The following is a 22,140-nucleotide window of genomic DNA, read 5'->3' on the forward strand; positions in this document are numbered from 1 at the left end:
AATTTCCCTTAAAAATGCGCCTTCGGATTTCGCCGCTCATGTCGTTGATTCAACTACAGTCTGCAGCTCAAAAAACCAAAAAACACAGCAACGAATAGCGTTGGCAAATTGGATAAAAATATCCGTATTATTTTACTAACTCTTGTTTGTACGATCTGTTATCCGTTCCTGTTATACCATCTTTTAGAACCCTTGAGAATACGGTCTTCTCGGAGGCCTAACGTTTGTCTTTTTAGTTTGCTCCAGTGGCTGGGACAGTGGGGCAGCTGTGAATGTTGGCGACATCGTCCATGGTTGTGTAAGCAAATCCTCACTATTGTACTCGTCCTTTCTCGGCATCGCATCCATGGACACACTATTCAAGTCGACGATCGTATCATCTTCCTCCGGTACAGTTTCCAGTTCGCGCCGCTCACTGGACATATCATTAACCCAGTTTCCAACACGCTCATTAATGTCCACCAACGGTGGCAACTGAGTGGGAATACGCCCCGCATTTGTGCTATGACCAGGAGCGGCAGAATTAGCAATACCCCACACGGCAAGGATCGACGGCGCCAGCGCATCGCGATATTGTTGCAGCTCTTCGGTTGTTTGCTTCCAAGGTATGGGCGGTTTGTTGCCATACCTTTGACGCCGTTCTTTTACGTAGCGTCGCATAATTACCGAGAGATCAGACGTATCGTCCTGAGTTGTAGATTGCTGTCCTTCGTCGTCTCTGCTCTCATCTTGGCTTTCCTCCCCGTCGCAGTCGCTATTGCTGTCAGCCGTGCGGGATACTTTCTTTCTTATTCTTTTAATCTTCGGGGGCAGAAATAGTACCTCTTTCAGATCATTCCCACCGAGCGGACAGTTGAAGATGTCGCGAAACTTTTGCATCGTCCTAAAGCTGGTGGCACTGTATGGAATTTTGCCCGCCTGCTTTACCAACGTGTCATGCCAGTGTTGCAAAATTTGCGCCATCGTTTGCTTCTGCTGTTCAACGCTTGCTCGATCAATCTTTTCTTCAGCACGTTCGAAATTATATGAGAGCCGTTGTTGTAACACATCTCCAGCGGAGGTTTGCAGCAGGATGTGCATCCGGGGATCTTCTTCGTCGTCACGTGTTACACCCCGGATTAATACTGCTCCCGATTGACAAGCGTAAAAACGTTTCTTTAATGGTTCGTAAGCCGATAGACAGCAGCCTCGCGTTTGTGCTACCCTGTAAGTGTCGTGAAAAGTAGGCGGATGGTAAGCATAGTGCCGGGCAGCATATACCGGTGTGGATGATCCAGATCGAGTGAAATTTGCTACACCATAGCTCATCGGTAGGTGGCTGCCGAAGAGCACGAAATGATGTTCATCCTCTTTATCGTTGGTCGCTGGTTCCCATTGGTGGCTAATAAAGACGGGACGTTGCTTTAGATTGTGAGCGAACACGAGAAGCACTTTTAATTCGATGGTTTCTTCACCGGCCACAAATGAATGATCCGATCGCTCACTTTTTTCCAGCAATTGCGTACCTTTTTTCTCGATCCTTCCCACAATTAGTTTGTGACAGGTGGCTACAAAAAGGAGCCCTTCCGAAGGCGTCGTCTCTACAGCACAACATTTTTCGCAGTTCATCGTCCAGCTGGAAAAATCATTTCCACCACGGTGAACTAGTTGGTACGTGTCTGCTTCCGAATCCGAACTCAACGATTCATTTTGCAGAACTGCGTAAAAGTGAATGGCCCTCCGGTCCAGACACGCCACAAGGGAATCACCATCAACCGACCGTACCGCCGACCAGTTGTCTGAAGAATGATGCGTCAGCCTCGTACCAGCCGCGGACGTTGCTGATGAAGGAAGCTTTACCATGTCCTCACATGATGCTTCATCATCACTGACAATCCACAGTTGCAGTTCCTGCTCATAGTCGGTTGTGCAGAGGGTAAGTGTTTCGCATGCTGTCGACGGTCTCGTGACAAAACAAATGCTTGCAAACGGGTTCGTAGAGAAGATCTTTTGTACTGCGCGCCATTCCTTTACGTCCTGTGAGACATTTACTTCTCGCAAAATTATAATGACGTTACGCTTTCTTACCAACACCACTGTGCCATCCTCGTTCGGAACGATTTCGAGAATTGGACCAATCGCACCGACAGGACAGATTTCCGCTTCTCTAACCTTCAGGTCTCCATCGCAATGGAAATCATCCTGCGCTGACACACCGATTTGCAGCACTTCCACATTCTCCAAGCTTGCTCCGATTGCTTTGAATATGGTTGAAATACATCCATCACTACCGTTGGAGTTGTTTTGTATTGCCACCAAAGTGCCACCGGTATAGTGATAATCATACCCCGTGCTTAGCTGCATGTACGGATCGGGATCCCGATCAAGAAGGGCCGCATATACGAGGGCCACCGTATGTTGAACGTGCATTCCGCCATCGGATTCGATCGGACCGGAATTGTTTTTGTACTTGTTTTCGAGACGTGCCAGGTCTTGTTGATATGTGTGTTTGGTGTGTAGTGTTCGTACCATCAGATCGGGCGTCGACGGTCCCAGCCCGGGGGTGGTATGTAGTGGCATCGAATGAGCGGCAGTAAAGGGGCTTTTTGTTTGAAAATGACTCAACAGCGAGTCCTTATCGATTACGTTCGGTTGCATCGGAAGCTGCAGAATAGCGTAGTGGTGGTTTCTACTCCTGAATTTTACAGATGGCCTACCGACCTGGTGTTGTATTAATGGTTCAATCACAGAATTTATACACTGGAAGCAAAACAAAACAAAGGTTATTGTTCCGAACAAATATTAGGCTTGTAAGGCTCACATACCTGCTTGCTTTTCAACTTTTTGGCTTCACGCTTTTGTTCATCATCGGACACCGTGTTATCCGCTCTCTTCTCTTGGAACCCATTTTCGGTCAATTGATTCCGCTTCCGTTTGTTATTTTGTTCTTTCTTACTATTTGAATTCTTTGCTGTTGACTGCATGGTACACTGTTTACGGATCGTTTCTTTACACCAAATCTTCTGTGCCTTCTTCAATTTTGCAAAAAAGGATGTATCCTTCTACTATTATTCACGTGCTTACTTTCCCTATTAGGACTACGACTATCTGCAGCCATAAGATACTTTTTGCCGGCCGGCCAGAAATCTGAGAAAAGTACAAGTTACGAGCACATGGCTCCGAATTGTTTATTTTGATTGTTTAGTCGATTCCGACCGCCTGACGCTTGTCAGATGCTTAATCGATGTTCGTTTTTTCTCCTCTAGCGGTGTGTCATTCGATCGATGAACAATCGACGAAAGTAAATGCTCATTCCGTTAATTTGAACCGGAAGATGAACTTAATTTACCGTTATTTGCCGAAGAGAACTCTTCTTGGGTATAACATTTGCAGAAAACTTTACTTTTTGCACTGCGGCTTTCCATTTCACTGAACAAAATGCTGCTGGTTTGATATGGCGATATTAAGCGGGTTGTGTATTTCCGACGATGAGTTTGTGTGAGTGAAAGCAAATGTAAATTGAATCCGTGCTGCCAGAATAGTGAAATTAATCGCCGTTTTTAATTGTTTACTATCTGAATTATGTTACATATTCCATATTGGCTGGTTATTCGTTATTATATAAATAAATGTTTGTAGCAAATTAATCACTCGTTTGTACTATTTAGCTGAGTGGCAAATTTTGGTCCGAGTAAAACAGTTCGATGGCATCACTTCTTATGTACTGTCAAACGCAAAAATGTAAACAATCAGCTGTGTAGTTCAATACACATCGATGTGTCCCAAATTTACCAAAGTTACATAAACGCACACACACCCGTTGGGTTGTTGATTAAAGGCTTACAATCGATAAAAAAACAACATGTCTCTTAATTCTGGTGCCCGAGGGTTTCGGCGTGCACCATCCTTGTTTCGCAACACCTTCGAACAGCTGAAAACCCGCTACGACAGTGTACAAGCGCGGCTCGATGCAATCACCTTCCCGGAGCGTTATAAAGGCACGATCCTGGAGAAATGGGCCATGTACTGGAAAAATCTCGTGATCGATTACAAGGAAATGGTCATCGATACAGGACGTACGATGCGGCAACGACCCGTTCGGAGTAGTGTCTATATTTCGCTGCTTACCGGTGGCTTGTATGCAGGTGCGCACAATCCCTCGGAGACAGATTTCTACGACCAGTTTCGCCAAGAGTACAACAAACTATCGCTGGTGCATCCGACCTGCCAGAATCCGATCGCCTCGCAGCACTTAACGTTTCTGGAACGATGTCACAACGAAGGCATCCTGAGACGCTTGTCGCTGGGTGTCGTCTCGTTCTTGTGGCTCGATAATTACGACAAAGGGTTGGCCATTTACAAAGCCGTCTGTCCGTATCTGCAGCCACGGTATCTGACCTTCCACGAGCGCATCATCGATGTGGGGTTCAATGACAAGTTTTGGATACTGGAACGAAAAATGGTAGACTACGATATTAATGAAGAAAATTTATAAAATAAGAAATATAATTAAACGGAGAAAACAAACCGATAAAAGCAATGCTGCATTAGTTAAATTTTTTTATTGGAGCTTTCAAATCATTGTTAGGTCGTCCGATGATATCATCTCATGGGGTAACAGTATGACGATGTTCATATTGGCGGGAACCTGTAGCATGGTACGATAGACCTACGAGATGAAATGCGTACCAACATCTTAACAGCGTGGTTCCTATAATAAAATTAGCGAATTAAACTTGACAATTTTAATTTGCCCAAAATCAAACACGTTATTATCGTAACAGGTTCATGTTTTGCGGTAAGAACGCGCCAAAAAGGTGAAATAAGGATTGAAATGACTAACATTTATTTGTATGCATTTTTACAAAGCTTCACAATATTTTTTTTTTTGTTTCATTGCAATACAGTATACAGGATGGAAAGCCATTTCCTACCATGGGGCGTAGTTTAACCTCTACCGAAAATCTTAAAATCTAGAACACGATCTATACAAGAAGGCCTTCGCATTCGTCGCGAAGATCGTACCGCGCCGCCCGAGGTGTTGACACAGCTTTTGATAAGCTGCAGCTGCGTTTAAAATTGTGTTGTTCGCAATCAAACTACTAACATCCTCTAGCATTTCTGTTCGATTTGTTGTATCATAAAAGTAAGCAGTATTCGACGATAGTATGTGATAGTAAAGAGCCAATCACCTATAATATTGTTGGCTTTTGTTCCTTGCTTCGAAAACTTGTCGCGGTTCAACGTTCGACCCTGGCATTACAATTAGCGTAAATTATTGATGCCCAAGAAAATCATACTACTCCTTACGCAATTACAAAAAAAAACTTCCGCCTCATTACGAAAGTACATTATGCGGCTTATCGGTATGTACTAAAGCTTACTTATTCTCTAGCGCTCATCTAAAAAGCATGTGCTAAAATCATACTCTTACTAAAACGTTCAATCTACGCGCGAACGAACATCTGGTAGCGTTTGCCACACGTTAGAAGCCAACTATAAAAACAAAAACACATGTTCACGTGGTTTGATCTAACTTTAAAATGTACAATGTGAAATAGGCTTTTCTTAACCGATCTGTTATTGATCATACATTGTAACACGGCTTGTGTTGTGTTCTCGTTTGAGGCAATTCTAGGGATATTGGGCCATCAAATCTAACCAAACTTCTGTTAGGTGATACACTTCCTTTTGTCCGATAGCACGGTAGAGATGGTAGCGGCGCCAGTCTCTACACGACAGCACCGTGCATCAAATCCCACCCGGAGCGTGTACCCCCTTAAGCAGGGCTGACTATCCTACTACGGGTAAATGAAGTCTAGGAAAGCCAGAAATGGCATTCCATGACCACTTGAGGTTGTAGTGCCAGAAAAGAAGAAGATACCCTTCCTAGCAGATGAAGGAATCTAAAACAAAATAGAAATAAAAGAAGGATTAAAGAAGATTACAAAAGAATAATTAAAGCTCGAAGTTAACAAAACTAAGCCAGTAGTGAAACGTACTGATAAGATACATAAAACAATAACCGTAGCAGTAAATAATGAAAAGAGAAGGTAAAAGTACAATTAAACAGATTAAAAAATAAATAACCCACTAGTAGTTAAGCATTCTGCCAATTAACAGAGACCAAACCAAAAGAAGGCTAAAGTTTATAACGAATGCCAAGCAAGTGTACAGAATCAATGTGGAAGAAGAAAAATACACCAAATACTTCCACAAGTACGAGTTTGTTTCAAAATAAAAGTTCAGTTAACGGAAACCCAGTTTTAAGTTACTCTAATTACGATGGTAGCAACATAGCAGCATACAAAAATACATCAAAAATACAACAACAAAAAAAAGGAATTATTTTCGAGTAAAGATGGTGATAAAATTAAATGCAAGCTACCTATAAATATTGTCCGCAGATATTACCCACTACACTTTCGCACGATCCATTCAGCACGAAAATCCGTGTTTGTAGATTCGTACGATCAATGAAAAAGAGAGCAAGAAACAACTCTCCAATTCACCTTCCGGACCATTTATCGTTCGACGATCGTTCGACGTACGACGGGACCAGTTTCACGAGCAGCACCGGATGATGCGCTGCCTTCGCATACGGCACCACTAGTATCAATACCACTGTCGTTATTACTACTATTATGATGTTCAGCCAGGTTCAACGTTTCCGGGCGGCCATCATTGCCACCTCCGTTTGTTGACCGTGCGGCCACATTGCGCGACCGATGTTGGGGCTGTTGTAGGGGTTGCTGTTCGAAGAAGGACCGTTCTTGCACTACCATTTCGTTGTGTTCCTCCTCTTCGCTATCGTTTTCCATCTCATCGTCAATGCCGTCATCGTTCGGGGGACTGTTGAGCAACAGTGCAGCATCCAGCACCACCACATTCGGTTGGATGGCAATGATCTCGCTACAGTTCGAGTTCGCCTCATCCTCGTCTGTTAGCAGATGGTTACGGGTGTCGTTTTGTGCATCGTCCTCACATTCACCATCATCGCTAAATTCATCACCGAGCTGCTGCTGGTGCCGTTCGCTGTTGTGTTGCGATTCCGGTGTGTTTGGAATTTGAATATCGTCCTGCTCCGTACACGATGCAATCGTCGGTTCAGCCGTTGGTGGGTATGGTTTCTCATCACCCTCCAGAACCGCATCTGTTTCGTCGTCATCGAACGTTTGCCCATCACCGTTACCTTTCTTGTCGGGATGGGAGATGGGAGAGGAACAGTGCGGAAGGTCTGCTAATGAAGATGTGGAAGGAACACGATCGATCGTACCTGAGACTTCCGCACCGGACACTAGGACCACGGCTGCCGCAGCTGCTGGTATTGTGTCGGCAAGGGAAGAAACGGTCGTGGCCGTAGTCGTGAGGGGGAAAAGTGCCGCGTTAATTCTGCTGCTGGCTGTACTCGTTTTCGCAATCACCGGATTGGTGACGGTTATTGGTAGCTCGAGCGAGGTCGGCACGTGCGGATTGCTCGGTACGTGACCAATAACTGCCGCCAACGTTTCATCGAGATTCGAGGTCGTGCCGGTAGCGATCGCGGATGATAATGATGAGCCGGACACTGATCGAGCTGCCATGGTGCTGGAGCTCGCCATCCGGCTTGATACTGCGGTGGCCGATTTTTTCTCCGACGCACGGCTTGCTGATTCGATACCGTTCTTGGTCGGTACCTCAACCGTCGACATGATCGGTGGCTTCGTGAGTACAGCATTTGTTTCGATCGTCGTGTTGGGATTAACCTGCATTATCTCCGTTGGTAGTAACACTGGATGTTCTGTGAAATGAGCAACATTCAAACCGGTATTAATCGGACGCACAGTACTACTTGATGCAGATAACCATACCTTGCAGTTCAATCAGTCCAGCGTTTTCATGCGCCACAATGATTTGCGTCCCTTCCGGTGTAACCAGCGTGCTAACAGTTCCGGTTTGCTGTTGCTGCTGGCTAGCAGATAGTGCCGCTAACCATTCCTGGGCCGTTTCTGCGCAAGTGCAAGGAGCCGACCCGACACGGATTGAGACGATCGAAGAAGAAAAAGAATAATAATCATCTCGCCAAAAAGCCACAACCACACTGACGAACAAAGGTAACGATAGGGAGAAGCCAACTTGTGTCCCAGTTTCAAGCCCTAATGCCCACTATCATCGGTCACGCGTGTACAATCCAAAGCAAACCAACCAACACAACAAAACAATAACGTGCAAATTCGAAACGAAAAAAGGAAAACCAACCCAATGACCAAACGGCGCGACGGAAAACAGTATTTTGCTTTAACCGTTATTGGATGATCTATTGTAAAATGTGTAGTTATATTACTTTCTTAAAATCAAATGGAAATTTCACCAGCAGCTTACAATTGGAACACCTGTTTCATTATACATTTTTTTTGCATTAATCGAATAGTCAAACGTGACACAGGAAAGTAGCGTATTTTGCCCTGTATAAGAGAATTTTTGTATTTTAAGGCAAACATTTTACCTTTTCTTCACTCTGCCCAAAAATGGTATGGAAGGCAGCAGACCGATACCGTACACTAATCATTTCTGATTTGGGTAATACGAGATACAGAATGACTTACTCCCGTTTAAAAGTTTTTCTCCCAAAAAAATAAAAAAGGGAAAATGGGATCTCTTATACATGGGAAAATACGATACTTTTTATATACTTGCTAATCTATACGTGTTTATAAGTGTTTTTCTTTTCTGTTTGCAGTTCTAATTGGCGTTAACGTTTATCGTATCATAATCATATTTCCCACACAATATTTTAAGTGAAGTTTGTCTAAGACAAACATTCATGCAAAAGATAGCGAAATGTCCGTTATAAGTCCTGCCTATGTTTGTCCTGTTATCTGTGTTTTTGTTGTTGTTTGTGTACATGTATCCATACCTTCTGTTTTATTAAAATATTTTCTAAATGTATAACCGAACCCCATTTGTTACACCAAATCTTTCAATCATCCGTTTGGCAAAATTGCACAAAACTATGCATAGCAGGACTGTGGTTGTGCTAAGGAATAGTTGCATTGCAATGTCTCGTATTTGTAAAACGAATTTTTCAACCAAGCTATTATACACGTTTCATCTCGTTAACGGTCAAACACGAACAAGAATTTATCAATTACATTTTTCGACGTCCATTCAAATATCCCGAAACGGTCTCGGTTTACCTTATTCGAGCGAATGTATTATAAACGTTGATCTCGGTTGAGCAGTACAATAAATGGATTTGCATAGAAGCAAAACAGCTCATTTGAAGCAAGAGCGTACAAACATTACCATACTCTGCACATTAAGCGTTAAAATTCTGCTCAATGAATTCCCCGTACACAGTGCGGATGAGATTAATGTTCACAATACCACATGTGTGCCATGTGCCCTAATGTAATAGTGGAGTTTTGTAAATTTTCCGGAATATCGCTACTTAAAAAAGTGTTGTTTCAACGTTATTTAAAACAAAATCTTTCCTGTTTCATGCCACATACGTTTCAACTCTCCATCGCTCAAAAAGCTTCTAAATCAAACAATAAATAATTCACAATGCACAGTATAATTGATACAGTAAAGCGGTTTCGTAACAGTGGCAAAAAGCTAGAGAAAAGGCGTACTGGATCTCACATCAAACAACTGCCAAATCACAATGATTAACTAAATGGGCCACGTATTAAGCGTAATCAACTCGAAGGACATACTAAGTAACAACGGGCAAACACTGTCAAGACCTTCAGTGTAACGTAGAGAGAGTGGGTTTTAAATCCGTAAAGCTTTATAAAGCATTGTTTTAAGGTAAAAAGATTGATCTTATTTCTAGATCCGGTTAGATTTGTTCTTGCATCTATGGGAAAGGGAATGTATGAGATCCAGTAGCAATAAATAGTGGTAGTAGTGCAAGCGATGGTTATATTGGAGAGGAGACGATGGGATACTAGAAGCAAAAGCCAGTTGTCACCATTCTCCATTTCCATCTTACGGAGCTTTACAGATCAGAATTAAGTGTCATTTATATTACAAATTCATAACGCTCCTACGAAATAAAAAATAAATTCCTGCTCTCGTCGAATTCGTTCCTCAAGCTGCTAGACTACTTCAGTTTAATTAAGCCTCATAGTTATTAGGCTTTTGAACATAGTTTTCGAGTCCTGATAGATCGTTACGCAAGTTTTCCACTTTTTGTGCGTAAAATCTCTACTTTATGTATACAAATTTTAAATTTTGCTCCTTTTATTCCATTTTCAAATGAACAAACAACATAAAACTTTTTGCACTGGAATGAAGCAAATATCTAACATATGCTTGGTTGACTTAAAATTCTGACCTGTGAAACCCGCTATGGAATGGAATGGATTATTATGCACTTGCCACATATCATCATGTAATTTGCATCCTACAATTGCTCCTTGTGAAGCATGAGTCTATGTTATTACTTCTCGTGTTTAGCTATCCTTGCATAATATGTTATAAGTTACTTCTATATCGTGTCAACGTTCTCTTTCTAGTTTCATTTCAAATTAAAATCTGCGTGTTTGCTTTTTCTTCTTGACCCTACTTCACGGTTTCTAACATGTTTCCAACATATTCGTATTTCGTGTTTACGCACTATTGGATCTATACGTTTCCGCGTGCATCGTTCACTCTCGCGCATTTATTCTTTCGCTGTAGTAGTGCTGTTCGCGCAGTTCGGACTCGGGATTCAAACATAGTCGGGATCATCGACCGATACGGAACTGGTGAATAGGCTACCTACAGGAAAAAACAGAAACGTGAAAGTATTTTGGGTGGAAATTTTGCTTCAATGTAGGAAGGTAAATCATCATATCGAAAGGGTTGGAAAGAATTTGTACTAGAAGAGAAGGAAGGCGAAGATAATACGAATAATAATACAACAACAAAATTCACCCAAACAACCGACCAAAACTTCACCTGGTTTGTTGTTTGTGTGCATAGTTTGAAGATTTTGAAGGAATGGTGCTATCATACGCGCAAGGATGATGGTTTTTATATTAAAAAAAAGTTTATGTTCGCTTGACATGAACAGAACTAAAATGGGACCCACAATTGCTCATAGTACGGAACAGATGCCACATTAGGCGAAATTCATACTGGAAACAATGATTCAAGAGCTAAATGTCGCTCACAAAATAATGCATAAAACTGGGCAGGGAAGTAAAATAACTACTACTGTATTTGCTACTGGGCGGCGCATTCTTGTGTTTTTCTAACTATTCAGCTTTAAGATTTTGTGTCACTTAAAATTATAAAAAGGAAGAAGAAAAATAAACGTTTTATCAAATAGAAACAATATCGTTGATGACCATAAGCATGGGATGAATTTTTTTTACGAAATTCAACCCTATCATATATGGATGCACGAATAGATGAAAGTATGAGGGTATAATAAGTATGGTGCAATGGTTAAACAATACACAGCGTGAAAATTATATGTTAGTAATACAATGTTGGTGTACTCCGACAATTGCTTAAATTTGCTAAAATAATGTATGATAACACAGCCTTTTTACTTGTTTTAAAATCATCTGTTTCGATAATATTCTTTAATATTGTTGCCTTTACATTGATTTCTGCAAAAAAAGTAATAAAATTATCGTTACCTCAGGTGTGCTCTATTGTTTACTGTCTAAGAGACAGAACCAAGAAAAACATACATGGTTTTAGAATGTTATATGTTTGTAAAATTATTCTCTAACAAGCTAGGATTTAACATGTCCTGATGATTTATGACACGATGTAGATATAATATAAGTGGTAATGTACAACATGCACGTCCTAGAATGAAATTTCGTTATTTGATTACATTGCATCACAGAAAGCCAGGCGGCGGCAGGCAAGCTAGATAAAAAAAATCCGTAAAACTGTTTTATAAAAGAGCTTGTCTGGCAACGAACGATTGGTCGGATGTGTAGAAAGTGTGTATAGTAGATGAAAGAATGTAATACAAATAAGTGAAAATACTGATACTAATAATATACAAAGCAACATAAAAAATCCAAACCAAACAGCTCTACAGGCTACAGAACAAGCAAGAAAACTTTAAGCTAGTGTTCAAACTAAAACCCATGGTGCAATATACCGGAATTTTCGAAAAATTAAAAGCAACAAATTTATTGCTGCATCATCGTGGGAAATTTTGACCGGGAGCAGGGATCGTATAGAACGTAGCAAGCATTCCTTTACGCACCTTGCAGTACTATCTGCTGGCCGTCCGCAGTTATAATGTGCGATGCATCACCGCCGGCCGCCAACGCCATGAGGCTCTGCTGGTCGAGAATTATATGCTGCCCATCTTGCGTGTTGAGCAGAAAGCTTTGCTGCGTACCATCGTTTACCGCCGCGCCAGTCGCATCAACAATGGCTGCATTACCTCCAACTTCGCCAGAACCATCTCCAGACAGATCCGCTCCATTGCTGCCGATAGTGGGTAGGATTACCTCCGCCTGATGGATAATATCTTCGTTCAGTGTGCCGGCCACCTGTTGGCTTTGATGCTGTCCTTGCTGCTGGGATGGATGTTGCTGATGTTGTTCGGGTAGAGCAACAAGCTGATTTGAGGCATCCAGGTAGAGTAGCTCATCGTTGACGCGCACGAAGGTTTCATCACGCACCGAGCAGAGGTAAAAAAGATGTGGCGGACCACCGAAATTCTCAGCCGTTACAGCCACTAGCTGGGAGGATTCTTGCACTCCTCCGCTACCGGTTGCCGTCGACGGTCCGCTGCTGCTGCTTGCTTCCGTCATCGAACCACCAACCATGGTTAGCTCGGCTGTCGAACCAAGAATCACTTCTGCTGGGCCGGTTCCACTGCTAGATGGGGAACTTTCCAGCAGAATGGTAGCTCCGGATGGGGCGACGAGTGACGAAGCGGGAAGTTCCATTTCCGTGCTTACCTTATTATGCTGATCAAGCATTTCCTCTTCCTCATCGACGTTTGCCACACTTGGTTCCGCCATCACGGTGCGAACAGTTGTAGCAGATGATTCTTGCACGGACGAATCGGCTGCAGCCGCGATCACCACACTGCTACCAGAGGATGCCACCTCGGGGAGAGATGCCCGATCACTATTAGTGCTATTTGATCCCACAACCACATCAGCACCTTCCGTCGTTGTAATGAGCTTCGTAGATATTGGTACGGCTTTCTTTTTCGTTGTGGGCTGCAATTGTTTTAGGTGCGCTTGCTTCCCGTACAGTTGACGCATACCACTTTTGGTAAGCATTTTGCCCTTGCCTTGCCGATCCTCTATGTAACCAAGCCGGCTAAATTCCTTTAATTTTTGCGGCGTAAGCCTAAGAACGCGGTGACTTTTCTTACTGCTCCCATCGCTGCCGGAGGATGAAGAGACGGAGGACGATGCATCATCACCGGAGGCCCTACGATCTTGCGCCTTCGGCTTGCCACTTTCTTTTCCATCGGACTTCACGATAATTGACCCATAGGGTCCTGCAGTGGTATGTAGTTGATTCACTGCGAGAATGATCTTTGGTGCTACTAATTGTGTAGTTACCGGTGAAGCAGCTTTTGGTGGCGATGTGGTCACTGTTTGTTGAGAACCGTTCGGTGGTAGCGTCGACGTTGTACTAGCGGGCCGACTGCTGGAACCAAGCGTAATGGCGCTTGTCACAGATACCGATGGTTTGGAGGAAAACTTCGACGCAACACTTACGCTTGTCGTCGAGGCGGTTAGTACGGTTCCTTTGCTCGTTATCACAATTTGCTCCTTGGAGGGACGACTACCTTTCACAGTCGCCATCGTAGTTTGCCGTTTGTCTCTCGAGGAGGTCATTGTCGCCGATTGTAATGACTCAATCTTGGTGGCACTTCCGCCGCCGTTAACACCTTTTATCACCGAGTTGGCGGCAGCAGTAACCATAGATGGCATTTCATCCACCAACAGTTCCGAATCATCCATCACAATTGGCATGTTGTTGATGTCGAACTTATCGTTTTCCGTCAACACCTTTGTTTGCTCCTCGGCAAATGTTGATTCATTTTGTTTATTCTTCTCTGGAATGGATGAAGAGTCTTGCTTTGTGGACACCGCGACATTCGTAGTGGCTGTTTCGTCTTCTACCGTGGATTTCGGCAACGATGGTATGGACATGTCAGGTGAGACCGCAATGATCATTGTCTTTGAATGTGGGTTTGTCGTCTCTGTCGTAGTAAGCATCATCGATTGAAGATGGCGCTTACGAGGGTTGATACTCTTGACCAAGCTACTGCTGCTGTTGGTAGTTGGAGCGTTTTGTCCTACTATTGCCGCAATGGACGATATTGGTTGGGAGGAACTGGCCACTTTATTAGGTTCCTTTGGTTGTTCTCCAGCATCGTTCATTTTCATCGGTACATTTTTTACTTCGCGACCTTTATCTGTACTGCTGCTACTAGTCACCGGAGGCAGAACTGATGCAGTAACAGGAAGATTGATTAATGCTTCCGCCACTTGCAGATCCGTCGCTGTTGGCTTTGATGCCATCGAGATAGGAGGAGTGAGTGGGGGTTTTTTCGTCAGTACGCTTTCCTCCTTCCTCGGTTGCGAATGTGTTACAACGGTTTCGACGGATTGCTTCTTTAATGGTGGTGCTTCATTCATTACCGTGTTGCCGTCAGCAAATGTTTCATCAACTGTAGCAGTCGTTACAGAAGAAGAAGAAGTAGCATTCGTGACCATTTTCTTGGAAACACGTTCCGTGATATTGCTCTCATCAGCATCCTTATCGTTAGTGATCGGGATGGATGGGGTGGTTTCCTGCAAGGAGGCAACATCCCGACGATTTCTTTTCGATTTGCGTGAAGACGATGCGGATTCGCTCGGTTTTTCCGTCGTTTCCGTAACACTTTTACCCACCTTGCCACGTTGGCGGCGCACAGATGACGATAACGGCGCATCACCATTGCCGCTGCTGTCCGGCAGTAGTACTTCATCAGATTTTCGGTTTTTCTTCGCAGATTGCTGCTGATCTACATCCATTGCTATCATCTCTTCAGTCATTGCCGACGACGTGACGGAAGGGTTCTGATGATCCTCTTCTTTCTTCGGATCGTTCTTATCCTTTGCAATACGTTTTTCCTCTTCGTATGTTTGTTGCTTCTTATTACTCTTTTCCTTTGCTACAGTGCTCGCAGCTGGATGCGACTCAACAATGACCTCTGGCACCGTCTCTGCTTGATTAATACATTCTGGAATGACTTCACCACTGTTGTCGATGCGATTAGGTGACAACGAAGGTGAAGTCATCACTACAGTTTTGTTACGCGTTTTAAAAATTCGTTTGCCTCGTTCCTTTGGCGGTAGCGTACGATTGCAGTCAATTTTATCGGACACGACTGCCATTACGTCACTCAAAGCTTCGGGTAGTTTCGGTACATCCATTTCACACAGTAACGAATCAATTTCTTGACTCAGTTTTACATCCCGATCGGCTTCTTGCGCTTCTGAATCAAGCGGAATAGATTTCTGACGTACCGCTGGATCTAGTTTGCGATCTAATCGCGACATTGTCATTGTCGTAGACGTATGTGACACTCTTTGCTGTTGTCGCTCTTCTTCATCCTCGTTAAAATCGAAACAGGAAGACTCCGTTTTCTTTTTCGCGTCATCTAACTGAGATTTTTGTTCCCTGTTGGCGTTGCCTTCTGTGCTGTTGACCGCTGAACCACCGTCTTCAGCGGAAATTGAAGTAGTTGTAGTATTTTCGTCTCCACTTAAGGATTTACTAGATCCCCGGGTAGCTCGGTTCAGTATCAGCTGCTTAGCACTAATGGGGCGCTCGGTTGCCAATGCGGGCGCCGAAGACTGAGAATTTCCAATACACAGTTCGTTGGAACCAGTTGTTGAGGAACTGCTGGCCGTACTTCCTTCACGCGATGGTACCGTGTGCTTTTCCTGTACCATCGATACGTCATCATTCGTGACCTCGACGAATTCACGCTTTTGCTTTTTCGGGATGTTTCTATACTTAATCGTAGCATGCGGTGATGAGGTTGGAGCGACTGTAGCGGCAGTTGGAGCTATTGTAGTAGCACTAGTAGAGGATATTGCTGAAACTGTAACGACTTGTACAGCTGCTACCGTTGAACTATCCTCCAGCGAACCTTCCAGATCTTTTTTCGCTTCCTCTACTTTACCGGTTTCCTCGTTTTCGTGTACTGTGCTTGCATCATTTTTGGCCTCCATTTTTGTCGCTTTCTTCGCTAACAGTGTCTGCTTCATGCTTTCCTGCTTGGTTTCTTTTTGTTGTTTTTTGGTGCCTCCTGGTTTTACCGTTTTAACAGGTGGAGAATCTTTTGGTGGACCAATTTTCTGTTCAGCAGCGGGAATATCTTCCTCTAAGTGCATATCCACCTGCTGTCCCTTAGCACCTTCGTCTTCTTCCTGTTCATCTTCGCTCCAGTCAGCAAGCAATTCGTTTTTAAGCTTCACGTCTGTGTTATTCTTGATGCCAACGAGTGTTGATTCCTCACGGCTCGTTGTAACGCTTACCGCATTTGCTTTATCCCGTCGATTGCCATCATCTTCCTGTCTGTCCGCTTGTTTATCAACTTTCACCGACGAACGATTGTCTTCCGTTTCGTTAAGTTTGGCCACGGTCGATACGTCTTCGTCCTGCTCTGGTGATTGACTCCGTTTATTTCTTCGACGAGCGGTCTTCTTATGCTTATGAGTTTCGCTCAAAGCTGTTGTTTTGCGACCTCCTCTCGTTCGTTTTTCACTGGACGGTTCAACCTTAGAGGGAACCAACTGTTCTACATTCCGGAAAGGTGTTCCAAACGATTTTGTCTTGCTTGTTGTAGGTAACGGTCGCCTAGGCTGTTCGATTTTACTCTCCGGTTCGAGGTCATCGTCTTCGGCCGATTCGTCCATTTTTTCGTACGAAACTTTACGAGTTGGTACTATGGAAGAAAAATAATTTGTTGATCAGTCAGACGAACGCGTTTGGCCTTCTCATGACTTACCCGTTGGTGTTGTGATGGATGAAGAAGATAATCCACTAGGGGCTGTGTAGCTTGCTCGACAATGCTTTATGTGCAGCATGATCAGATTTTGTCGATTGGCACTGTAATTGTTACACTTGTAACAATGATACACCTGGCCAGGAGAAGCTAGTAGCGATTGTGATCCAGTAAGAGACACGTTCTCTGCTGGTAAGGTTGTGCCAACATCACTGTCCGCCGGTACACTAGAAGGTTGCGCTAAAATCCTAACCTCATGCATCGTTTTACGACTGGATCCAAACGAAATAGGCGTTCCAAATGTTTTCGAGGGAGTGCTTGGTTTTTCTTCAAGTAAAAATAGAATTACGAAATGGTTTTCAATATAAAATTAATTAAACATGCAATACAAATATATGACCGTACCTTTTGGACTTTTTCCTTTGCCCATTGACGAACGTCCATCTTGAAATAAACCTGAATAGCGCTCCTTTTTCTGTGGCTGGAAATCGGTTAAGTTAACAATATCCGGATCACCCCCCGTTACACGTTCGGCGTGCATCACATCCGATGGAAATTTTTCCATGTGCTTCATTTTAGCACGATATTGCTCTGAAAATATTGGTTGCTATTAGATCACGAAGGCAGAGCGGCGGCAGAGAATAATATATTAGCCCCACTTACCTAAACCTTTGCGCAGAAACTCGTTCTTGCGAGGACAATTATACTTGAAGATAAAATTGGGATTCTTTACGTACTCACTAAAAGAAGATGAAAAAGCCACGATTACAATATCTGTGCTTTAACAATTTTCTGCAGAAAAACTTACTAGGAATCCTCCTGGAAAAATTTCACCACTGCCAGTGGCTTTTTCCGAAGTGACGAAAGAAACTCTTCGGACAGGCGTGAATCGCCCATCACCTCTCCCGGCCACCAGCTGTTGCTCACCTTCACCCACACGATGTCTCCATCGCTCAATTCGTCCTCCATAGTTCCAAAAGGCCCGTCACCTTCACTGCTGTATCCAAATTATTTTGTTCTCAGACTATGCTGTTATGGAATAAAAAAAAATGGTTATAACAATTAGGTATCGGTACGGGTTACATTTGCTCTTGGAGATATCTTTCAGTGCTACTTCGTTTCGAAGCTACGAATATTAATACCTTATGCGTTGGCCAATCGAACACTACTGAACGTTTCAGCAATTTATCACGCCTGCTTTGCTAGTTGCAAACAGTTTGATCAAAGCATCTAGGATGCTTCCACTTGATCCGGAACTAGCGGTAGGACTGCAACTGCGCTTGATATAATATTTTCCCTTTTGTCACTACAGCTTGTTTTATGCTTTGTATTTCGTAAATTTTAACGCACTCGTAAAAGTAATCATATATCGCCTTTAGCATCGTCTTTTGTCGCCATTCACTGGCCACCGTCTTGGATATCGTCTTCGGCAGCCTCACAGTTTTTCTTCGTTTTCATCACGAACCATGTTCCCGTTGGTTGTTGGGTTTGCTGAAAGGGACGCGGTTGTTCTTGTCAGAGGTGACTCGCTGTTGTAGTTGTATTGCTACCTGAACCGTAAAAAAATTACAGATATTGCACATTCCCTTAACAAAAGATCTGTTTTTATGCAATCACTTTAAACAGACGTACCTTTCTACACTGGCCTTTTGCACAAAGCAATGTTGTTGATTAAACGCAAGTTGAGCTAAATTTTCTTCCTTGGCCTGCTACCATTTCGTCGGCAGCCTACATTGACGCACCCACAGTTTATACTGCACTGGTGGGTGACTTGCTGGATGTCAGCTACATGACACTGCCCCTGGACGCTGTCGGTGTAAATTGTTTTTATTTATTTATTATTACTACCAAAAAATTATGTAAAATTAGTCTAATTTGTATGGATAAGATATTCTGATTATTAATTAATTAGTCTCTTCATCTCGTTCCTTATCAATACAGAACCACTTTGTTAACTTGGAATTTTAAAGCGCGAAGAAAACTTTCTTGAATGGAGCAGTTGTGTTCAAAGCGCAATGTACCGAATGAATCCGTTCACCGGACCTAGTGCTTTTTTGCGTTGATTATTAAAAACTGCATTAAAAACTGTTGCCATTCGATGATTTCACACAATTTTCTTAAACATAGTCAACGCCAAATCACATGTTCGCAATGCATACAAAATGCAGTTTGTTAATACCGATCAAGGCTTTAACATAACAAAGGCGGTCAAAGGAGCTTGCTGGATGGATTCTGTCTGATGAGATTTGTTTGTGTATATGTGTGGTTAGATGTTTACAAAACAAAACCGTATTGGCTTCTATTTTATGAATGAAATAATCAGTAAATTTAGATAATTATGTCGTGTAATTACGCTGAAGGACTGTCTAAGTATGACAATAAGGGCATTCTTGGTTTGGCAGAGGTGAGAGTGTAGTTTTTAAACTATGATCAGCTTGTAATAACAAATTTGAGTATCGATCTTTTCAGATCTTCGATGCACCCGAACTTGTGGAAGAGAAATGTGAACAGTTAGCTAAAATGATACTAGCGTCGAAACATACAGTTGTGCATACGGGGGCTGGCATCAGTACCAGTGCAGGTATACCGGATTTCCGCGGCCCTAACGGTGTATGGACGCTGGAGGAAAAGGGCGAAAAACCAACAGTAAACATCTCTTTCGATGACGCCACCCCAACTCGCACACACATGGCGTTAAAGGCTCTCGTAGCAGCTGGTCATGTACAGTATATTGTAAGCCAAAATATCGATGGTCTGCATCTTCGATCAGGGCTCGCTAGAGAAAATCTTTCCGAGTTGCATGGCAACATGTTTATAGAAGTGTGCCCCAAGTGTCGCCGCCAGTACGTGAGAAACAGCCCGGCTCCGACTGTGGGAAAGAAGGCAACAGGAAATATTTGCCCGGCTACGGGTGCAGGACGTGCCTGTCGTGGAGGAAAACTGATTGACAACATACTAGATTGGGAGCATGATCTTCCAGAGAATGATCTTCAGCTTGCTTTTATGCATTCTGCGATGGCTGATTTAAACATTTGTCTAGGTACAACGCTACAAATTGTACCCAGCGGCGATCTGCCATTGAAAAATCTCAAGCATGGTGGACGACTTGTTATCTGTAATCTACAGCCGACCAAACATGTAAGTTGTCTTTTTATACCAAATGTTGAACTTCTTTCATGTATGTCCCTCTCCTCTGATTTTGTAGGACAAAAAAGCCGATATGAAAATATCCATTTACGTTGATACAGTGATGGAAAAGGTGGCCAAACGATTGGGTATAGAAATTCCAGAATATCGACTGGAAGAAGATCCAACGAAACTGCATTCGTACACTGTTCAATGGACTATCAGCGGACAAATGGTAAAATGTTTTGAGAAACGCTACGATAGTACAATAAAAGCGAAGGGCAAATTAAAAAAGCGATGCTCTACGATCAGCACCCAAATAGAACGAGAAGAAATTAAAAGAAACAGTAAAAAACTGAAAAGGGAAAATCATTCCAACGAAGAAAGTGAACCTTCTTCAAACGCTTGCGATTTAGCTGAATAAATAGACTTCTAAAAAATCTTCTTGTTAATGTTATTTATAATAGAACAGTTTGAATAATAACTAATAAACCCCAGATTCTAGTTTGATTTGTAATTTCGTAAAAAATTCTAAGCAAATGGTGCGAAACTTCAATTACATTTGCTTGAAATGATAATATGTATGAATACTTGCTACTTTCCGTTTGACAGCAATGAAAGCGGAAGCTAAACTGTCAAATCGTTGGAAGTCTCTCTTTCCGGCATCTTGCAAGGTTAGTGACGGAAGCGCATTGCAATTGTTGTCGGTAAAATTATACGAAATTACGAGTTCTTCACACTGATATCAATGATCCAGGATGAAAATTTGGTTGGAAAAGTGTTCACGGGCATTGAGCGTTATTGTTCCGCGTGTAACCTTCTCACCGAGAAGCTTAAATTTGTCGAAAAGAGTTGGCTACGTCGAACATCAACATTAACCATGGGTGGCTGCTGGTACAGAAGGATGGTGTGGGGCCACTGTTGATGCACAGTAAACGCTGGTTTTTATGTTTTAGTTGCAAAGAGAAGAATACTATTCCCGACCAATTTTCTGCAACTGGTCTCATTGATACAGTGTGTACAACATTTTTGATGGGCTGAATTTGAGTTTGCAACGAGCACAATGATGTTAATCGTATCGTATGTTGTCTTCTTCAACAGACTTCGGATTCAAGATGGGTCGTTATGCGAAGGAACCCGATAATGCCTCCAAATCGTGCAAATCGCGTGGGTCGAACTTACGGGTGCATTTCAAGGTAAGTTAGGGATAGCATCAAGGACGGTTCAAATGAAACTATAATCTTGTTTTTTTATATTTGTACAGAACACCCGCGAAACGGCACTAGCCATTAAGCGCATGCCGCTACGTCGTGCTCAGCGATACTTGAAGAACGTGATTGAAAAGAAGGAATGCGTACCTTTCCGTCGTTTCAATGGTGGTGTGGGCCGTTGCGCTCAGGCCAAGCACTGGGGCACGTCGGTCGGCCGTTGGCCGAAAAAGTCCGCGGAGTTTTTGCTGCAGTTGCTGAAAAACGCCGAAGCAAATGCTGACTACAAGGGTCTGGATGTAGACCGACTAGTGATTAACCACATCCAGGTGAACCGCGCACCCTGCCTACGTCGTCGTACGTACCGTGCGCACGGTCGCATCAATCCGTACATGTCATCGCCGTGCCACATTGAGCTGTCGCTGACGGAGAAGGAGGATGTTGTAACTAAGGCCACCGACGACTCGGAGCTGGCGAAGAAGAAGCTGTCCAAGAAGAAATTGCAGAGGCAAAAGGAGAAGATGATGCGCAACGAATAAGGAGCGTGAACCGTATTCTTGCAATGTGCAAAATTGTTCTTTAGGTTGGCGAATAAAACTGTCATCGAAAACGCCAGAGGAGAGGAAAGTGAACAAAATCAGTCGTATGTGTGTGTGTGCATTGCTTATCCGCAGGAGAAATGTGAAGCACATTCTTGGAGAAGGTAAAATATTGAGAAAATTGATATACAAACGTGATCACCAAAGAACGACATTACATGGTCCAGCCACACTATTAAACGGCCGACCGTAGACCACCTTTCGGCGCTTGATAGTTTTTGGGCAAAGTCCCATTATCCTTTCTTTCTAAAAAAAA

General features: G+C 43.1%; 6 protein-coding genes across 11 annotated transcripts in view; 4 read left to right on the forward strand and 2 right to left on the reverse strand.

Moving 5' to 3' along the window:
- LOC125761236 (N-acetylglucosaminyl-phosphatidylinositol de-N-acetylase) overlaps nt 1-22,140 on the forward strand; it is an 86,761-nt gene that overhangs the window by 57,471 nt on the left and 7,150 nt on the right. The window lies entirely within an intron of this gene.
- On the reverse strand, nt 70-3,607 carry LOC125761215 (uncharacterized). Its single transcript, XM_049422142.1, has 2 exons — nt 2,805-3,607; nt 70-2,739 (listed from the first exon to the last, which is right to left on the reverse strand). Exons 1-2 carry the CDS (start codon nt 2,961-2,963, stop codon nt 184-186), a joined length of 2,715 nt encoding a protein of 904 aa, XP_049278099.1. The 5' UTR covers nt 2,964-3,607; the 3' UTR covers nt 70-183.
- On the forward strand, nt 3,751-4,519 carry LOC125761242 (mitochondrial import inner membrane translocase subunit Tim29). Its single transcript, XM_049422186.1, has one exon. It carries the CDS (start codon nt 3,842-3,844, stop codon nt 4,472-4,474), a length of 633 nt encoding a protein of 210 aa, XP_049278143.1. The 5' UTR covers nt 3,751-3,841; the 3' UTR covers nt 4,475-4,519.
- LOC125761209 (mucin-17) lies at nt 4,803-18,707 on the reverse strand. 4 transcript variants are annotated; one of them, XM_049422134.1, is made up of 10 exons: nt 18,584-18,707; nt 18,094-18,501; nt 17,760-17,980; nt 17,615-17,691; nt 17,357-17,542; nt 16,955-17,278; nt 12,182-16,891; nt 7,830-7,967; nt 6,394-7,759; nt 4,803-5,885 (listed from the first exon to the last, which is right to left on the reverse strand). In XM_049422134.1, exons 3-9 carry the CDS (start codon nt 17,918-17,920, stop codon nt 6,504-6,506), a joined length of 6,852 nt encoding a protein of 2,283 aa, XP_049278091.1. In that variant the 5' UTR covers nt 17,921-17,980; nt 18,094-18,501; nt 18,584-18,707; the 3' UTR covers nt 4,803-5,885; nt 6,394-6,503. The 4 variants fall into 4 exon arrangements, with proteins under 4 accessions (XP_049278091.1, XP_049278090.1, XP_049278092.1 ...); XM_049422133.1 differs by having other exon boundaries at nt 6,368-7,759; XM_049422135.1 differs by having other exon boundaries at nt 7,256-7,759; nt 18,584-18,706.
- Nucleotides 19,038-20,516, forward strand: LOC125761235 (NAD-dependent protein deacetylase Sirt6). Its single transcript, XM_049422172.1, has 3 exons — nt 19,038-19,355; nt 19,421-20,089; nt 20,157-20,516. The coding sequence occupies exons 1-3, from the start codon at nt 19,290-19,292 to the stop codon at nt 20,499-20,501; spliced, it is 1,080 nt and encodes a 359-aa protein (XP_049278129.1). The 5' UTR covers nt 19,038-19,289; the 3' UTR covers nt 20,502-20,516.
- Nucleotides 20,696-21,925, forward strand: LOC125761243 (60S ribosomal protein L17). Of its 3 annotated transcripts, none has more exons than XM_049422187.1 (3): nt 20,696-20,784; nt 21,179-21,273; nt 21,342-21,925. In XM_049422187.1, exons 2-3 carry the CDS (start codon nt 21,193-21,195, stop codon nt 21,822-21,824), a joined length of 564 nt encoding a protein of 187 aa, XP_049278144.1. In that variant the 5' UTR covers nt 20,696-20,784; nt 21,179-21,192; the 3' UTR covers nt 21,825-21,925. The 3 variants fall into 3 exon arrangements, with proteins under 3 accessions (XP_049278144.1, XP_049278147.1, XP_049278146.1); XM_049422190.1 differs by having other exon boundaries at nt 20,728-20,751; XM_049422189.1 differs by having other exon boundaries at nt 20,732-20,780.

The sequence above is a fragment of the Anopheles funestus genome, chromosome 2RL (assembly GCF_943734845.2).
Source record: "Anopheles funestus chromosome 2RL, idAnoFuneDA-416_04, whole genome shotgun sequence".
Taxonomy (NCBI): domain Eukaryota; kingdom Metazoa; phylum Arthropoda; class Insecta; order Diptera; family Culicidae; genus Anopheles; species Anopheles funestus.